General features: G+C 44.5%; 1 protein-coding gene across 2 annotated transcripts in view; it reads left to right on the top strand.

Annotated features, from left to right (window-relative positions):
* dock8 (dedicator of cytokinesis 8) overlaps positions 1–10,369 on the top strand; it is a 368,411-nt gene extending 358,042 nt beyond the window's left edge. For both annotated transcript variants that reach the window (XM_038804697.1, XM_038804698.1), the window contains 3 exons: positions 4,707–4,813; positions 7,559–7,729; positions 9,012–10,369. In XM_038804697.1, coding sequence (XP_038660625.1) covers positions 4,707–4,813; positions 7,559–7,729; positions 9,012–9,078 — 345 coding nt within the window. In that variant the 3' untranslated portion in view covers positions 9,079–10,369. The remainder of the gene's footprint in view (positions 1–4,706; positions 4,814–7,558; positions 7,730–9,011) is intronic.
* The last annotated feature ends 5,621 nt before the right edge of the window (positions 10,370–15,990 follow it).

Below are 15,990 nucleotides of genomic sequence, written 5' to 3'. Positions count from 1 at the left end.
CTCCACACTGTCAGTCACCCGAAGCCGGAATTGAACATGGGTTCCTGGCACTGTGTGGCAACAATGCTAACTACTGTGTACCGTGCCGCCTGTGCTGTTGAGGGGAATGGCCTCTCAAGGGATTACCACTGCAGCCAAATTTGTAGCACCAAGGTTGGCTGTGCAGCACAGGGGTAGGGCAGAAGGTGTGGCAATGCAATAGTCATAGGGGAGTCAATTGTAAGGGGAATAGATAGCTGTTTCTGTGGCCGCTAAAGAGACTCCGGGATGGTATGTTGCCTCCCTGCTGCTCAGGCCAAGGATGTATCAGAGCAGTTACAGGGCATTCTGAAGCGGGAGAGGGTGAACAGCCGGTTGTCATGGTACACATTGGTACCAATGCCATAGGTTAAAAATAAGGGAAGAGGAGAAGGAAGTCAGGGCAAGAAGGGAGTCAGGGCATTAAAGGATTTGTTTCTAGGAGGCTGATTTGATGGATTGAAGGAGCTGGGAGCGAAATATGGGATGGGGCAGGGGGATATGTTTAGATATATGCAGGTCTGGGATTTTGCTAAGAAGGAGATGCAGAGCTTTCCGGTAGCCCCGGCCTCCACACTGTTGGGGGAAGTGCTGATGACGGGGAATGGAGAAGCGGGTGGTGTCAGCGATTTCTGGGGCGATTCTGGGAGAAGAGAAGACATCACTGGAGGGGATTAAAAGAGTGGGAGGAAGAGTTGGGATGGAGGAGGGGTTGTGCTGTGACGTGCTCTGTAGGGTGAATGTCTCAACTTCGAGTGCGAGGTTGGAGCTGATACAGCTGAAGGTGGTGTATCGGACGCACCTCACAAAAGTAAGGATGAGCCGACTCTTTAAAGGGGTAGAGGATGTTTGTGAACATTGCGGGGGAGGGCCACCGCAAACCACATTCATATGTTTTGATCCTGTCCAAAGCTGGAGGGGTATTGGAGGGTGTTCAAGGTAATTTCGAAGGTGGTACATGTGAGGTTTGAGCTGGGTCCTTAGGAGGCCGTATTTGGGGTATTGGATTGGCCAGGGTTGGAAGCGGGTGTGGAGACAGATGTTTTAGCCTTCGCCTCGCTGATCGCCCAAAGGCGGATCCTGTTGGGGCGGAGGTCAGTCTCTCCACCCCGTGCCCTGGCATGGCGGGGGAATCTGTTGAGAAGGTGAAGTTTGAGTTGAGGGGAAGGATGGAAGGGTTCTACAATTCATGGACTTTATTCATTATGCACTTTCAAGAATTGGATGACACCGAACATCGTGTGGGGTGGGGGGGGTTTGGAATGTACATTTTGTTGATGTCTATGTCTGGGTGGATGGTGGATTCCTGAATCCTTTTCTTTGATGTTTGTATTTAAAATGTTGAGGATTATTTGGGGGTTGGTCAGAGGAAGGAATTGTTGGCCAGGGGATTGACATTGTATTTGTTACCGCTGATTGTTGGTGAAGGTAAATATGGATGAAAATGTGAAAACAGAGAAGAATAATAGTATTTTTTAAAAATAAATAAGGGATGAGGTTCTAAAAGCAAAATATAGGGAACTAGGAAACAAGTTGAAAACTAGGACCTCAATGGTAGCTATCTCAGGATTACTACCAGTGCCACATACTAGTCAGAGTAGAAGAGAGCAGGATATAGGATGAATACGTGGCTGAAAATATGGTGTGAGGAGGAGGGTTCCAGATTCCTTTGGCATTGGGACTGATTCTGGGGGAGGTGCGCCCAGTACCAACTGGGCACGTTACACTTGGACAGGGCCTGGACTGATGTCCTTGGTGGGCACTTGCGAAAGCAGTTGGGGAGGGTTTACACTAATGTGGCAGGGGGATGGGTTTACACTAATATGGCAGGGGGATGGGAACCTATGTAAGGATTCAGGGCAGGAGGAATTAAGAACAAGAGAAAAAGAAAGTGAGAAAATAAGAAAAGTGATAGGCAGAGAAATCAAGTGCCAGAATCAGATGAAGACACAGTAAGAAATAGTAGGGATGCGACAAGGAACATTAAAAGGACTAGCCTTGAGGTTTTGTAACTGAATACTCGGAGCATTCAAAATAAAAAGGGTGAATTATTTGTGCGGATAGATGTAAAGGGTATTATATAGTTGGGATTACGGAGACATGGCTCCAAGGTGACCAAGGATGGATACTAATCATTGAGGGCTCTTCAGTTTTTTTGAAGGACAGACAGAAAGTAAAAGGTGGTGGAGTTGTACTGTTGTTTAAAGAAGATATTGATACAATATTGAGGAAAGATTTAGCACAGTCGGTGTGGAATCTGTGTAGCTCGAGTTAAGAAACATCAAGGGCAATAAACATTCATAGGGGAGGTATGCAAACCACCAAACTGCAGTTGGAATGTTGGAAATAGCATTGGACTGGAAATCAGAGATGTTTGTGATAAAGGATTATTAGTGACTTTAATCTGCATATAGATTTGTTGAGTAGAATTAGTCACAATACAATAAAGGAGGGAACCAACAAGGGAACAGACCACCTAGGACTGGGTATTATGCAATGAGAAAGGATTAGTTGGACATCTAGTTGTGGGAGAACCCTTGGGGATGAGTGACCATAATATGATAGAATTCTTTATCAAGGTGGATAGTGAGGTAATTGATTCTGAGACTAGGATGCTTAACCTCAATAAAAGTAACTAGTATGAGCATGTTTTGGCTATGATGGACTGGGAAACATTACTGAAAGGAAGGATAGTGAACAGGCTACAGCAGGCGTTGGAGGGGAATTTGGCCACATAGTCATAGGTGTATAAGGAGTATAGTAGGGGGCTGAGGACACAGCCTTGTAGGGCACCGGTGTTGAGGATGATCGTGGAGGAGGTGTTATTGCCTATCTTTACTGATTGTGGCCCGTGGGTTAGAAAGTTCAGGATCCAGTCGCAGAGGGAGGAACCGAGGCCAAGGTCACGGAGTTTGAAGATGAGTTTCGTAGGAATGATGGTGTTGAAGGCTGAGCTCTGTCATAATATGCACCCATGCACTTCATGAGGTAAAAGCAGGCAGTGACAGACACCCAGGTAAGCCAATCAATATACAGAATAGAACATGACCAATCACAAGACAGGACACCAGAGGGGGCTTCCAACTATAAAACACACGAGGCATCAACACTCTGCCTCTTTCCACTGGTGACAATTGTAGTGACAGTCAGGGTGTACAAATCATTCAACACCTTCTACATGTGGATCTGAGCTAACCTGGTCTAGATAGTTAATGTTAATTTACTTAGAGTAGTATAGAGTCAACCCACAGGCAGCTGTGATCTTCGTTACTGAAGTTCAATAAATCTTATATTGAACCAACACGACAAGCTGGAGTCGATAAATAGGAGTTTGACATAGAGATCTGAGATCTCAATTCAGCTATCTGTACAGCTAAACAATACCCTTTTGAATAAGAAGAATGTTATGTTTCCTTAAGCTTCTTTACATTTTGCCAGGAATTAATGGAGCAGCCATTTTGCACATTATTAACTGTTTGATACTTTGTTTGGAGTAGGGATATGTGGCGACAGTTTATGAATTGTTTTACTTGACTCAGGGGGTTGGAGAGTCCAGTGGACATTAGAGACGGGGGCGGGATTCTCCGGTCTCCGACGTTCGGCGATTGGCCAGAGAATCCACGTTGGGGCCGAAATCGGAGATGTGCCGCTTTTACGATGCTCCGCCCCGTATGGACGGCCTCAGGCCCTCCCACCGATGCTCCGACCCTGACCGGCCGTGTTCCTGATGGCATGGGTCTCTCATGCTATTTTCTTTCAGGAACTCGGGGTGGCAACTGCGCTGCCACAGTCGGGGTAGAGCCAATCCGCGGGCAGGGGGGGATTTGGCAGGGGCTGGGGCACTGGTGGGGGGGGGGGTGGTCCGAGGATAGCGAGCCTGGCCAAAGTGGGGGCACTATTTGGCAGACCAGGTCCACGCGTGGACAGCGTCATGTTGCACCCCAGCAGACGATGGCTCGGTGGCCGTTTTGTGTCGATTGTTCGGTCATAAAATGCCACCATTCCTCGCCGGCATCAGGACATAGTGTCCAAATTGGAGAATCCAGCCAAGGGAGCGGTAGGACGAAGGAGGCAATTGAAAACGAGGATGAAAATTTTTATTTGATCGCTTCACGGCCTTTGGGCTAAGATTAAGATAAGCGAGGTATGTGTAACGCCTAGATCTGGTATGTCTCTCTTGTGAGGATCATGAATTGGATTCAATTTGAATTGATTTTTGGAGCAGGCAAGGAGCTGGATTGGGGATTTGCCCTGTCCACACCCTGAGCTCTGGTTTTGTAACTCTGATAAAGGAATACCATTTTAAAAAAGAAATGTTTTATTTGAGGCATTCCTTGCCTTGGCAATATAGGTCAGAGACCACAAGAGTGGTGGACGAGTTGGACTTGGAAAGAGCAGCAGGTTTTGGATGACGTTGAGTTTACAGAGGATAAAATGTAGGAGATTAGGCAAGAGTGCATTGGAATAGCCCAATCTAGGTGTAACAAAGGCATGAATGAGATTTCAACAGCTGATGAGCTGAGGCAGGAACAGAGTCGGACAATGTTACGGAGGTGAAAATAGGCAGTCTTAGTAAGTTATATCATAATGGTTTTAATTCTTAACAATGGTTTTAATTCTTTACAAGCTAACCAAAGCACTATGTTTCTTTCCTCGTGTCTCATACCAGTTTTGCCTTTTTGTTACAGGGTCCATTAGAAGTAGCTCAAGTATTTCTAGCTGAAATTCCAGAAGATTCAAAACTCTTCAGACATCACAATAAATTGAGGTTATGCTTCAAAGAATTTATCATGCGGTAAGCTAAATGAAATGCAGGATGAGTTATTTGTTGAATTTGAAAACATGGAGACCTTTTCTTGCACAGCACATTATTGCAGATCAAAAACGTGTCATGTGTGACCTCAGTCTGTAGCACATTCATTGTGTTTAGCAAGGATGGCAACTGAAGTAACATAACTGGCCGCAGTGCATAATGACAGAGAAAACCAAGGGTCACCATCTATCCAGTTACTCTTGCTACCTGGTGACCTGTGCTCGAAGTGCACACACCAGGCAAGAACAAGGCAGAATAGTTGAATAACCTACCAAAGCTCTCACCTGAAAAATGACAATTTGGGTGAAATACTTGAGAGCAACTGATTCACTTGGAACCATGGGCTGGATTCTCTGCACCCCAACGCCAAATCGCATCCGGCGCTGGGGCAGAGAATCCACTTCCGTGCATGGAATCTTGACCAGCGCTGGTTCCCCGATTCTCCGGGCCTCAACGTCCAAATTCCCGACAGCATGAATCTAACATGGTCCTCCCGGTCGTGATACTAGTGTGGCGACCGCAGTCGGAGGCGAGCCGATTGGAGTGCAGGGGTGGCCTCATACGGGACCGGGCTAATTTCAGGCGGGTGATCCGGGTCTGGTGCGCGGCCGATCGGGGGCACTATTTGTGAGGTCCAGCTCCGTGGTCTGAGACCGCCATGGTGCACAGCGCGGCCGCTGGAGGCCGGCGCCGTGCGCGTGCACGGCCTCTGACACAGACGTGCGGGAAACCCGTACCTGCAGCAAAAGCTGAGAGCATCCCGACGGGTCCTTGCGAGCCCCCTTCAGGGCTATGAATATGTGGCCTTTTCAGGCCAGTTTTTCTGGCGCGAAAGGCCACAGTTTTTACGACGGCATGGGGCATAGTCCCTGAAATGGAGAATCCAGCCCCATATCTTTATAATCTTTAAAATCAGGAAAAGAGATGGAGAGAGAAAATTGGGAATGAAAGCAAAAGCACATATATTTACTTATTATTACATAGGATGTACAGCACAGAAACAGGCCATTCAGTCGTATCAGTCCCAGCTTATGCTCCACTCGAGCGTCCTCTCACCTTTTCTCAACTAAGTATCTGTGTTCTGTTTGACATGGAGATGCTCCGATTACTGTGAGTCAAAGCTTATCTTCAACAGCCTGAAGAAATATGTCTGAGAAAATTATCTTGGGGTTTCATTTCCTCTGCGTGTCATTTGAAAAAAATTAGACCACCCAATTCTTATTTTTCCAATTGAGCGCAGTTTAGCCAACCCACCTCCCCTGCACATCATTGGGTTGTGGAGTTGAGACTTACGCAGACACAGGGGGGAATTTGCAAACTCCACACGAACAGTGACCCGGGGCTGTGGTCGAAACCGGGTCCTCGGTGCCGTGAGGCATCAGTGCTAACCACTGTGCCACCGTGCCGCCCTTTTCTGTGTGTCATTTTATTGCATTTCTCTTTGCATTTTATTTTATCCACTAAGTGGATTAACCAAAGTATTAAGATAGCATAAGCATGAAGTTGTTAGGAATGCATAAACAGTGCACTAAAAATAGAAATGCAAACCTATTGTATCCTCTGCCTGTATGCACCTCACTGCTTTACTGACTAGTTTTATCTCTAAAGCAATCATTTGCCTGATCAGAATAAATATGTGAATATTAATGTGTAGTCTAATTAATAAATTTACATTTTTTCAAATGAGGATAAATTTGAACAAATTATAATCGGATTTGTTATGGGCCAGGGTTTAGGGAACCCCAAAGTGTATCATGGAGTTCACCTGACCCACAACTTTTCATAGATTGTGGTATGGGGAGCACACGGCCCACTGTACAGGTGTGGTACAGCAGAAATGGAAAGGTTTTTTTTTAAGCAAAACAATGTGTATTCTATGAACTCAAGTTAACCTTTTTAAAACATAGTGAACATCTTAGCAACCATTAATTCAAATACAACCCCCAAAGAATACAACACTAAATAATCCTTACTTTCCTTTTAGCATCCATAAGACTGTAAAAAAAACTTTTAACAGAAGCACATCAGGTTTAAATTCACTACTGAGAACAGTCATCACTCTGAATTCACCAAATGATTAATAAATAGTCTTTACATGGCAGAGAGAACAACATTACACATTCTGTGGCTGACTGCAGCTCCAACACTGAAACAAAACCAAAAAAACACAGATACACCCATGCTTTTCTCAAGTGAAACGAAAAGCTGACAGACAGCCCAGCTCCACCCACACTCTGACATCACTGCTGTAATAAACACCCGTTTCTTAAAGGTACACCCACTACAGTTATTCTATAAAAAACACCCATTTCTTAAAGGTACTCTCACATGACAGATGTATGGTCGTGGTTCACAGTATTATTGATTGCAGTTGCGCCAGTGTGTGGCAGGGTTAGGGTGATGTTACTAAGCTGAGGAGAAAGAAAGGGGAAGTCAGAGAGATTTACCCCAGGGCTCTCTGCACACCACCTGGTGGGTGATTATAACATGGAACGGGTGCAGGGAGAAATTCATATCTTCCAAGCCAGAAGCTTTTCCGAAGCAAGGGAGGAGAAAATAAATAACTGCCAAACAAATGTAAAAGTTGGAATGAAAAGGGATATTGGACAACATCAATACACCAAATATAGAGTGAATCTGAGCATGCAAAATAGTAAATGACCTCATGGTTAAAGTAAGTGAAATAATATTTCTCGGGTCTTTGCTAATGTTTTATTTCCTCTCCAGATGTGGAGAAGCTGTGGAGAAAAACAAAAACCTGATTGCCTCTGACCAAAAGGAATATCAACAAGAATTGAAAAAGAATTACAACAAGTTAAAAGAGAATCTGAGACCAATGATTGGGAGAAAGATCCCAGACCTGTATAAACCGGTCATGAAAATCCACAGAGAGACCAAGTAAGATGTACAAATGCGACAGTACTTCTACAATAGCTCAGTGGCAAAAGAGAGATAATATCTAATAAAAGGATTTCAAGCGGAGTTTGTTGATTTGGTGCTACATAAAAAGTTTTAGTCCATCATTTTGTTCAGAAGCTGGTGACTAGCTCGATATTTTGGGCCTTTGCTAGTTTTTTCAGAATTTGTTGTACAACATGCAACCTCTTGTCATTTTCCATAGTCAGCAGGAAGGTCAATTTTTGTGTAGCAATCCCCTTCACACAAGGGAGATCAGATGCAGTTGGTACATTATTTAGCAGGCCCAATAACTTTTGTTATTTTTATTTATTATTGAACAACATAAACAATGTGAGAGGACAACCTATTTCTACAGAATACCTGACTTCCCCAGAGTCTACAAGCCATCCATTGTCCCCATGGTGCCAGTTAGACCTTTGTCGCTGTCATGAATGTCAGGGTTGTTTTGTTGCCAAATCCCAAATGCATCAATATATGTGACCACCAGCTCAGGACCACACAGAGCCGAGCTCGTTTCTCCAGAAGATCTTTTAGTGCCTTTGCTCTCAATGAGACCCCCAGATGGTTTAGTTCAGAAGTGCATTGTGTGCAGTGATTCTGACCTATACACACCATGAGCATCCTAGCTTCGATTCCAGGCTCTACTGATTTAGCTGCTCTCAGTCAGGGTGGCAGGAAGGATGCTGCAACTGGTCTAGGGATTTGGATTGAGCAGGGGGAAATAACAGCCAGGATTGCTGTTCCTGATTGCCATCCAGTGACATCTGCTGGACATCCTGCAGTAAAATATCCTATCGACTAACACCCACCATCTGCGGGTGTGCACACGTGCATTGATCACTTAAAATATCAGTTCCGGGCAGCATGGTGGAGCAGTGGTTAGCATTGCTGCTTCACGGAGCCACGGTCCCAGGTTTGATCCTGGTTCTGGGTCACTGTCCATGTGGCATTTCTCCCCGTGTTTGCGTGGGATTTGCCCCCACAATCCAAAGATGTGCAGGATAGGTGAATTGGCTACGATAAAAATTGCCCCTTAATTGGAAAACATGAATTGAGTACTCTAAATTTATATTTAAAAAAATATCAGTGCTGAATGTACCTCAGGCTGAGCCAGTGCAGTCAAGAGAGAAAAGGAAAATATTTTATTGCATGAATAATGATCAGAATTTCAACCATAAGAATAAGTGATGTGGTACTACTGTTTCATTTTAATCTTCCCTGAAGCAATATTAGTAACACAACTTTAACTTTTTCTACCAAGGGAATCCTGTAAAAGATCAAGCTTTAGGAAGAATGAGACATCATCATCCAGCTCACAAAACAGCTGATGGAATCTTTATGAGACACTAGGATCTTGTTTTTATTCATTTGCGACAAGGGCAATATGTTGAGCTCTAAGAACCATCAAGGCAAATGAATGAGAAGTATGAAAACTGCACTCAATTATCTTTTCAAAAGTGAAGCACTTTTCCTAAAGTAATAACCATGGACTGATACTGATATCATAAACTTCACATGCAGACAAAGTTGCCAAGCATCATTTTAAGCTGCTGTTTGTTAATTCAATTTGCAAAAGTGTTCCAATGCCATATTACATCTGCATTCTCCGTGATACCACCTATGAGGTTTTATTATCTTCATTCCATTCCCAACCAATTCGTAATTCCATATTATAATGTTTACATAAACTGGCATTGTATTCTACAGCCTAAAGTGCAGCTAGTTTATCATGTTACTATTTCTCTCAGTTCCTTCTGTATATAGCCTATCTTTGTGACTGTCATTGGATTTTAAACAAGCTGTAGCTTTATTTTGCATCTATTGATGGAGTTGTGTTGTTTAAATGTAATATTTGCTTTGAATCGGGATTCCTTTAGTACACTGTTAGATGTCTATCATGTGTTCTGCAACTCGTATACCTCTGTTGTTAAACTCAGTGCAATTTAACTATTTCATTGGTATGGATTTACATACCAAGTAAACGTGAGACACAATGCATCCAGAATTGCTTTAACCTCTGTCTTAACTTTGTAGTGCTGTCTTAATTTCTGAGCAATCAGTTCTGCGGCATTCTAATATCCAAAATAGGTATGAATCAACTAAGAATTTTACAGGAATTGGTTTTTTGAACATTTAGTAAAATGCTATCTATTTGTGACATTAGAACATAAATCCATACAATCCAGCATGCCCTCCATTGCCAAACAATCTTTCTTAATGAAGAGGTTAAAAGTAATAAGAATAACCAAATATTTCATTTCAGAAAGTGATTATTTGCTTATGTATCGATCAGAAAGTGATGCGTTGGTTACACTTGAAATACTGTATAAATGAAGTTAATTCTTCACGTCCTCCCACCCTGGAAGCTATACTTTCTCTATTCGCAGAATTTTGAATAAGATCATCACTTTCTATAAAAGCTGGTCTGCTCATAGAGTTGTAAAAGCAATGTCATTTTAAATTCCTCATCTGATAAATCAAAATGCCAAACTATAATTCTGGACACATTCTTATTGATGTTCGGATACTGCCTTTAAGTCTTCATCTGTTGTATATTGTCTTCTGTACAGAAACCTCTGACCATGCAAATAAATCCTTGTCAAATGATGATAGCACTGATCAATGCTAATGCTTCCAAAGTCCTTGCAAAGTCTGTTTTAATTTTGTTTCGCAACCAACATCACTTTTAGAGGAAACAGAGACGCCTAATGACGACTTGGTAAAACAGTATTTGGATGTAATACATTGTTGCACTAATCAAGGTGTTTTACCCAGCCCTGAATGATTCTTGTTTTCAAAGAACAAAGAAAATTACAGCACAGGAACAGGCCCTTCAGCCCTCCCAGCCTGCGCCGATCCAGATCCTTTATCCTAATCTGTCTCCTATTTTCCAAGGTCTACTTCCCTCTGTTCCCGCCCATTCATATACCTGTCTAGATGCTTCTTAAATTATGCTATCGTGCCCCCCTCTACCACCTCCACTGGTAAAGCGTTCCAGGCACCCACCACCCTCTGCGTAAAAAACTTTCCACGCACATCTCCCTTAAACTTTCCCCCTCTCACCTTGAAATCGTGACCCCTTGTAACTGACACCCCCACTCTTGGGAAAAGCTTGTTGCTATCCACCCTGTCCATACCTCTCATAATTTTGTAGACCTCAATCAGGTCCCCCCTCAACCTCCGTCTTTCCAACGAAAACAATCCTAATCTACTCAACCTTTCTTCATAGCTAGCACCCTCCATACCAGGCAACATCCTGGTGAACCTCCTCTGCACCCTCTCCAAGGCATCCACATCCTTCTGGTAATGTGGCGACCAGAACTGCACGCAGTATTCCAAATGTGGCCGAACCAAAGTTCTATACAACTGTAACATGACCTGCCAACTCTTGTACTCAATACCCCGTCCGATGAAGGCAAGCATGCTGCATGCCTTCTTAACCACTCTATCAACCTGCGTTGCCACCTTCAGGGTACAATGGACCTGAACTCCCAGATCTCTCTGCACATCAATTTTCCCCAAGACCCTTCCATTGACCATATAGTCCGTTCTTGAATTTGATCTTCCAAAATGCATCACCTCGCATTTGCCTGGATTGAACTCCATCTGCCATTTCTCTGCCCAACTCTCCAATCTATCTATATTTTGTTGTATTCTCTGACAGTCCTCCTCGCTATCTGCAACTCCACCAATCTTAGTATCATCTGCAAACTTGCTAATCAGACCACCTATACCTTCCTCCAGGTCATTTATGTAGATCACAAACAACAGTGGTCCGAGCACGGATCCCTGTGGAACACCACTAGTCACCCTTCTCCATTTTGAGACACTCCCTTCCACCACTACTCTCTGTCTCCTGTTGCCCAGCCAGTTCTTTATCCATCTAGCTAGTACACCCTGAACCCCATACAACTTCACTTTTTCCATCAACCTACCATGGGAAACCTTATTAAACGCCTTACTAAAGTCCATGTATATGACATCTACAGCCCTTCCCTCATCAATTAACTTTGTCACTTCCTCAAAGAATTCTATTAGGTTTGTAAGACATGACCTTCCCTGCACAAAACCATGCTGCCTATCACTGATAAGTCTATTTTCTTCCAGATGTGAATAGATCCTATCCCTCAGTATCTTCTCCAACAGTTTGCCTACCACTGACGTCAAGCTCACAGGTTTATAATTCCCTGGATTATCCCTGCTACCCTTCTTAAACAAAGGGACAACATTAGCAATTCTCCAGTCCTCCGGGACATCACCCGTGCTCAAGGATGCTGCAAAAATATCTGTTAAGGCCCCAGCTATTTCGACCCTCGCTTCCCTCAGTAACCTGGGATAGATCCCATCCGGTCCTGGGGACTTGTCCACCTTAATGTCTTTTAGAATACCCAAAACTTCCCCCTTCCGTATGACAACTTGACCGAGAGTATTTAAACATCCATCCCTAGCCTCAACATCCGTCTTGTCCCTCTCCTTTGTGAATACCGATGCAAAGTACTCATTAAGAATCTCACCCATTTCCTCTGAGTCCACGCATAAATTCCCTCTTTTGTCTTTAAGTGGGCCAATCCTTTCTCTAGTTACCCTCTTGCTCCTTACATACGAATAAAATGCTTTGGGATTTTCCTTAACCCTGTTAGCCAAAGATATTTCATGATCCCTTTTAGCCCTCTTTATTGCGCGTTTTCCATTATAATTCAGATTTTAAAAGATAGATGTTGTCCGTGTAGTTTAACGTTTCTCTTTGAAAATGTCCCAGGACTTTTTTTTTCAAATTGCTTATGGAACCATAATATATGCAACAAAAATGTACTATTGTATTCTTTGTACATGACTTCTGAGTATCACAGAAATTACAGCATTTCAGGAGGCCATTCATCACTTCTGGCGATGCGCTGTTAGCCCTTCAGCTTTAACTGTCTAGTCCTAAATTTTCTTCCTGTCATTTCCCAGTGTACTTTCTTATCATTCATAGCTCTTATCTAATTCACTTTCAATGATATTACAGTAGCTGCCTCAGTGGCTTCTTGCTATATTATATATAATAACATGGTCTTGAGCGTCCAATCATATCAATTACAGATAAAGCCATCTCTGATCACTTCCTTTTATCAGTCTGCACCCATGCCCCATTCCACACCCCAACCCTGTCTTCTGTCTTCATCCCTGGAGAAATTTATCTCTCAGTTCATTTAAAACTGTACTTTTGAAATCCTATTTGACTAGCCTTTGGCCCTTCTGTTTGCTACATTTCTGTAACTATTGATTTGCTAAACTGCACCTTCATGATAGAATTTACCCTGTAGTTTGAGAGGGAGACGCTGCAATTGGATATAACGGTATTACAATTAAATAAGGGTAACTACAAAGACATGAGGGAGGAGCTGGCCAGAATTGATTGGAAAAGGAGCCTAGCAGGGAAGACAGTGGAACAGCAATGGCAGGGGTTTTTGTAGGTTATTCGGGAGGCACAACAGAAATTCATTCCAAGGAGGAGGAAACTTGCTAAGGGGAGGACAAGGTATCCATGGCTGACGAGGGAAGTCAAAGATAGCATAAAAGCTAAAGAAAAAGCATACAAAGTGGCGAGAATTAGTGAGAAGCCAGAGGATTGGGAAGCCTTTAAAAGGGAGCAGATGACAACAAAAAAAGCAATAAGTGGGGAGAAGATGAAGTATGAGTGCAAGCTATCTAGTAATATAAAGGAAGATAGGAAGAGTTTTTTTCAATATATAAAAGGTAAGAGAGAGGCAAAAATAGACTTTGGACCACTGGGAAATGTGGCTGGAGAAGTAATAATAAGAAACAAAGAAATGGCAAACAAACGGAATAGTTACTTTCTATCAGTCTTCACGGTGGAAGACACCAGTGGGATGCCAGAGCTCCAGGAGAACCAGGGGGCAGAGATGAGTGCAGTGACCATTACTGAAGAGAAGGTTCTGGAAAAACTGAAAGGTCTGAAGGCGGATAAATCACCTGGACCGGATGGACTACACCTCAGGGTCCTAAAAGAGATAGCTGAGGAACTTGTGGAGGCATTAGTGATGATCTTTCAGGAATCACTGGAGGCATGAAGGATCCCAGAGGACTGGAAAGTGGCTAATGCAACACCCCTGTTTAAGAAAGGAGGGAGGAAGAAGACGGTAAATTATAGGCCGGTAAGCCTGACTTCGGTCATTGGTAAGATTTTAGAGTCCATTATTAAAGATGATAAAATAGGACTGAGTCAGCGCGGCTTCGTCAAGGGGAGGTCATGTCTGACAAATCTATTAGAGTTCTTTGAGGAAGTAACAAGGAAGTTAGACAAAGGCGAACCAGTGGACATGATTTATTTAGATTTCCAGAAGGCTTTTGACAAGGTGCCGCATAGAAGACTGTTAAATAAGTTAAGAGCCCATGGTGTTAAGGGTAAGGTCCTAGCATGGATAGAGGATTGGCTGACTGTCAGAAGGCAGAGAGTGGGGATAAAGGGATCTTTTTCAGGATGGCAGCCGATGACTAGTGGTGTGCCTCCGAGATCGGTGCTGGAACACAACTTTTCACAATATACATTAATGATCTGGAAGAAGGAACTGAAGACACTGTTGCTAAGTTTGTGATGATACAAAGATCTATAGAGGGGTAGGTAGTATTGAGGAAGCAGGCGGGCTGCAGAAGGACTTGGACAGGCTGGGAGATTGGGCAAAGAAGTAGCAGATGGAACACAATGTGGAAAAGTGAGAGGTTAGGCACTTTGGAAGGAGAAATGGAGGCATAGACTATTTTCTAAATGGGGAGATGCTAAGGAAATCAGAAGCACCAGCAACAGAGGGAGACCACCCCACCCTGCCAGACCAGCCCCCACTCCCCCCACCAAACCAGAAATGCTGCACCCGCGGAGCCCCCCCCCCCCCCAACTCCCGGTCAGCCCGCACCCCCAGGCACCCAAAGCAAGTCCCCACCCAAGGAATGGCAGCCACCCACCCTTGCCCCCACACCCGGCTCGCCCTCACAGCAGCTCCACCCAATTCACAAATCTTGGTCCAATCTCAAACCGCTCCAGAAGTGCCAGCAAGCACTCCCACCCCACACGATCGAACGCCCTCCCAGCGCCCAATGCCGCAACCACCTACGCCCCTCCCCCCTCTGCTAGTGCCACAACGACGTCCAACACCCCTCCAATGTTTGAAAAAAGCTGCTTCCCTCCCATGAACCCCGCCCAATCCCCACCCACCACCCACGGGAGGCACCCCTCCAGCCCACCCACCAGCACCCCTGCCAACACTTTTGCATCCACACTCAGAAGCGACATGGGCCTACATGACCCACACTCCCATCTTTTTTCCCATCTTTTTTCCAGCAACAGGGAAATCAATGCCCACCCCAAGGCCCGCGGCAACACTCCCCTCCCCACTGCCCCTCAAACATCCCTACCATCGGGGCGCCAGCCCATCCTTGAATTTTTTATAATATTCCACCGGAAACCCATCCGGCCCTGTCACCTTCCCCAACTGCATCCACCCAATTGCATCCTTTATCTCCTGTTCCACTATCGCTCCTTCTAATGTAGCCCTGTCCCCCTCCCCTAACCTCGGGAACTCCTACCCATCTAGAAATTCCTGCATCTCACGATCTCCCCCGGGTGGCTCTGATCTGTACAAACTCTCATAAAATTCCTCAAAAACCTTGTTAATCAGATCCAGAGCCACCACCAACTTCCCTGCCCTATCCCTCACCTGCACAATTTCTCTTGCCGCTGCTTCCCTCTGGAGCTGGCCTGCTAACATAGCCTTATCTCCATGTTCGTTAACTGCACCCCCCTCACCACCGCCTTTAGAGCCTCCCAGACAATTGCCTTCGCCATCTCATCCGTACAGTTGAAACCTACATATTCCTTAATTACCTTTTCAATTTTGTCACAGAACACTTGGTGCCCCAAAAGTCCCACATCTAATTTCCACCCCGGCCTCTGCGCTATCCCCTTCTCCAGCACCAAATCCACCCAATACGGAGCATGACCTGACGTTGCAATTGCCGAGTATTCCGACCCTTTAACCCCAGCCAGCAAAGCCTTCCCCACCACGAAAAAGTTGATTCATGAGTATACCTTATGGACTGCTGAGAATAACGAGTACTCCCGCACCCTCGGGTGCAGAAACCTCCAAGGGTTCACCCCAACTATCAGTTTGTGTGTGCCGAAGTTGGGGATGGCCCCAAACACCTTCTTTGCGAATCCCACATCGTCCCAATTGGGGCCGTAT

This window comes from Scyliorhinus canicula, chromosome 8 (assembly GCF_902713615.1).
Source record: "Scyliorhinus canicula chromosome 8, sScyCan1.1, whole genome shotgun sequence".
Taxonomy (NCBI): domain Eukaryota; kingdom Metazoa; phylum Chordata; class Chondrichthyes; order Carcharhiniformes; family Scyliorhinidae; genus Scyliorhinus; species Scyliorhinus canicula.
This window is presented reverse-complemented; position numbering and strand designations above follow the sequence as displayed.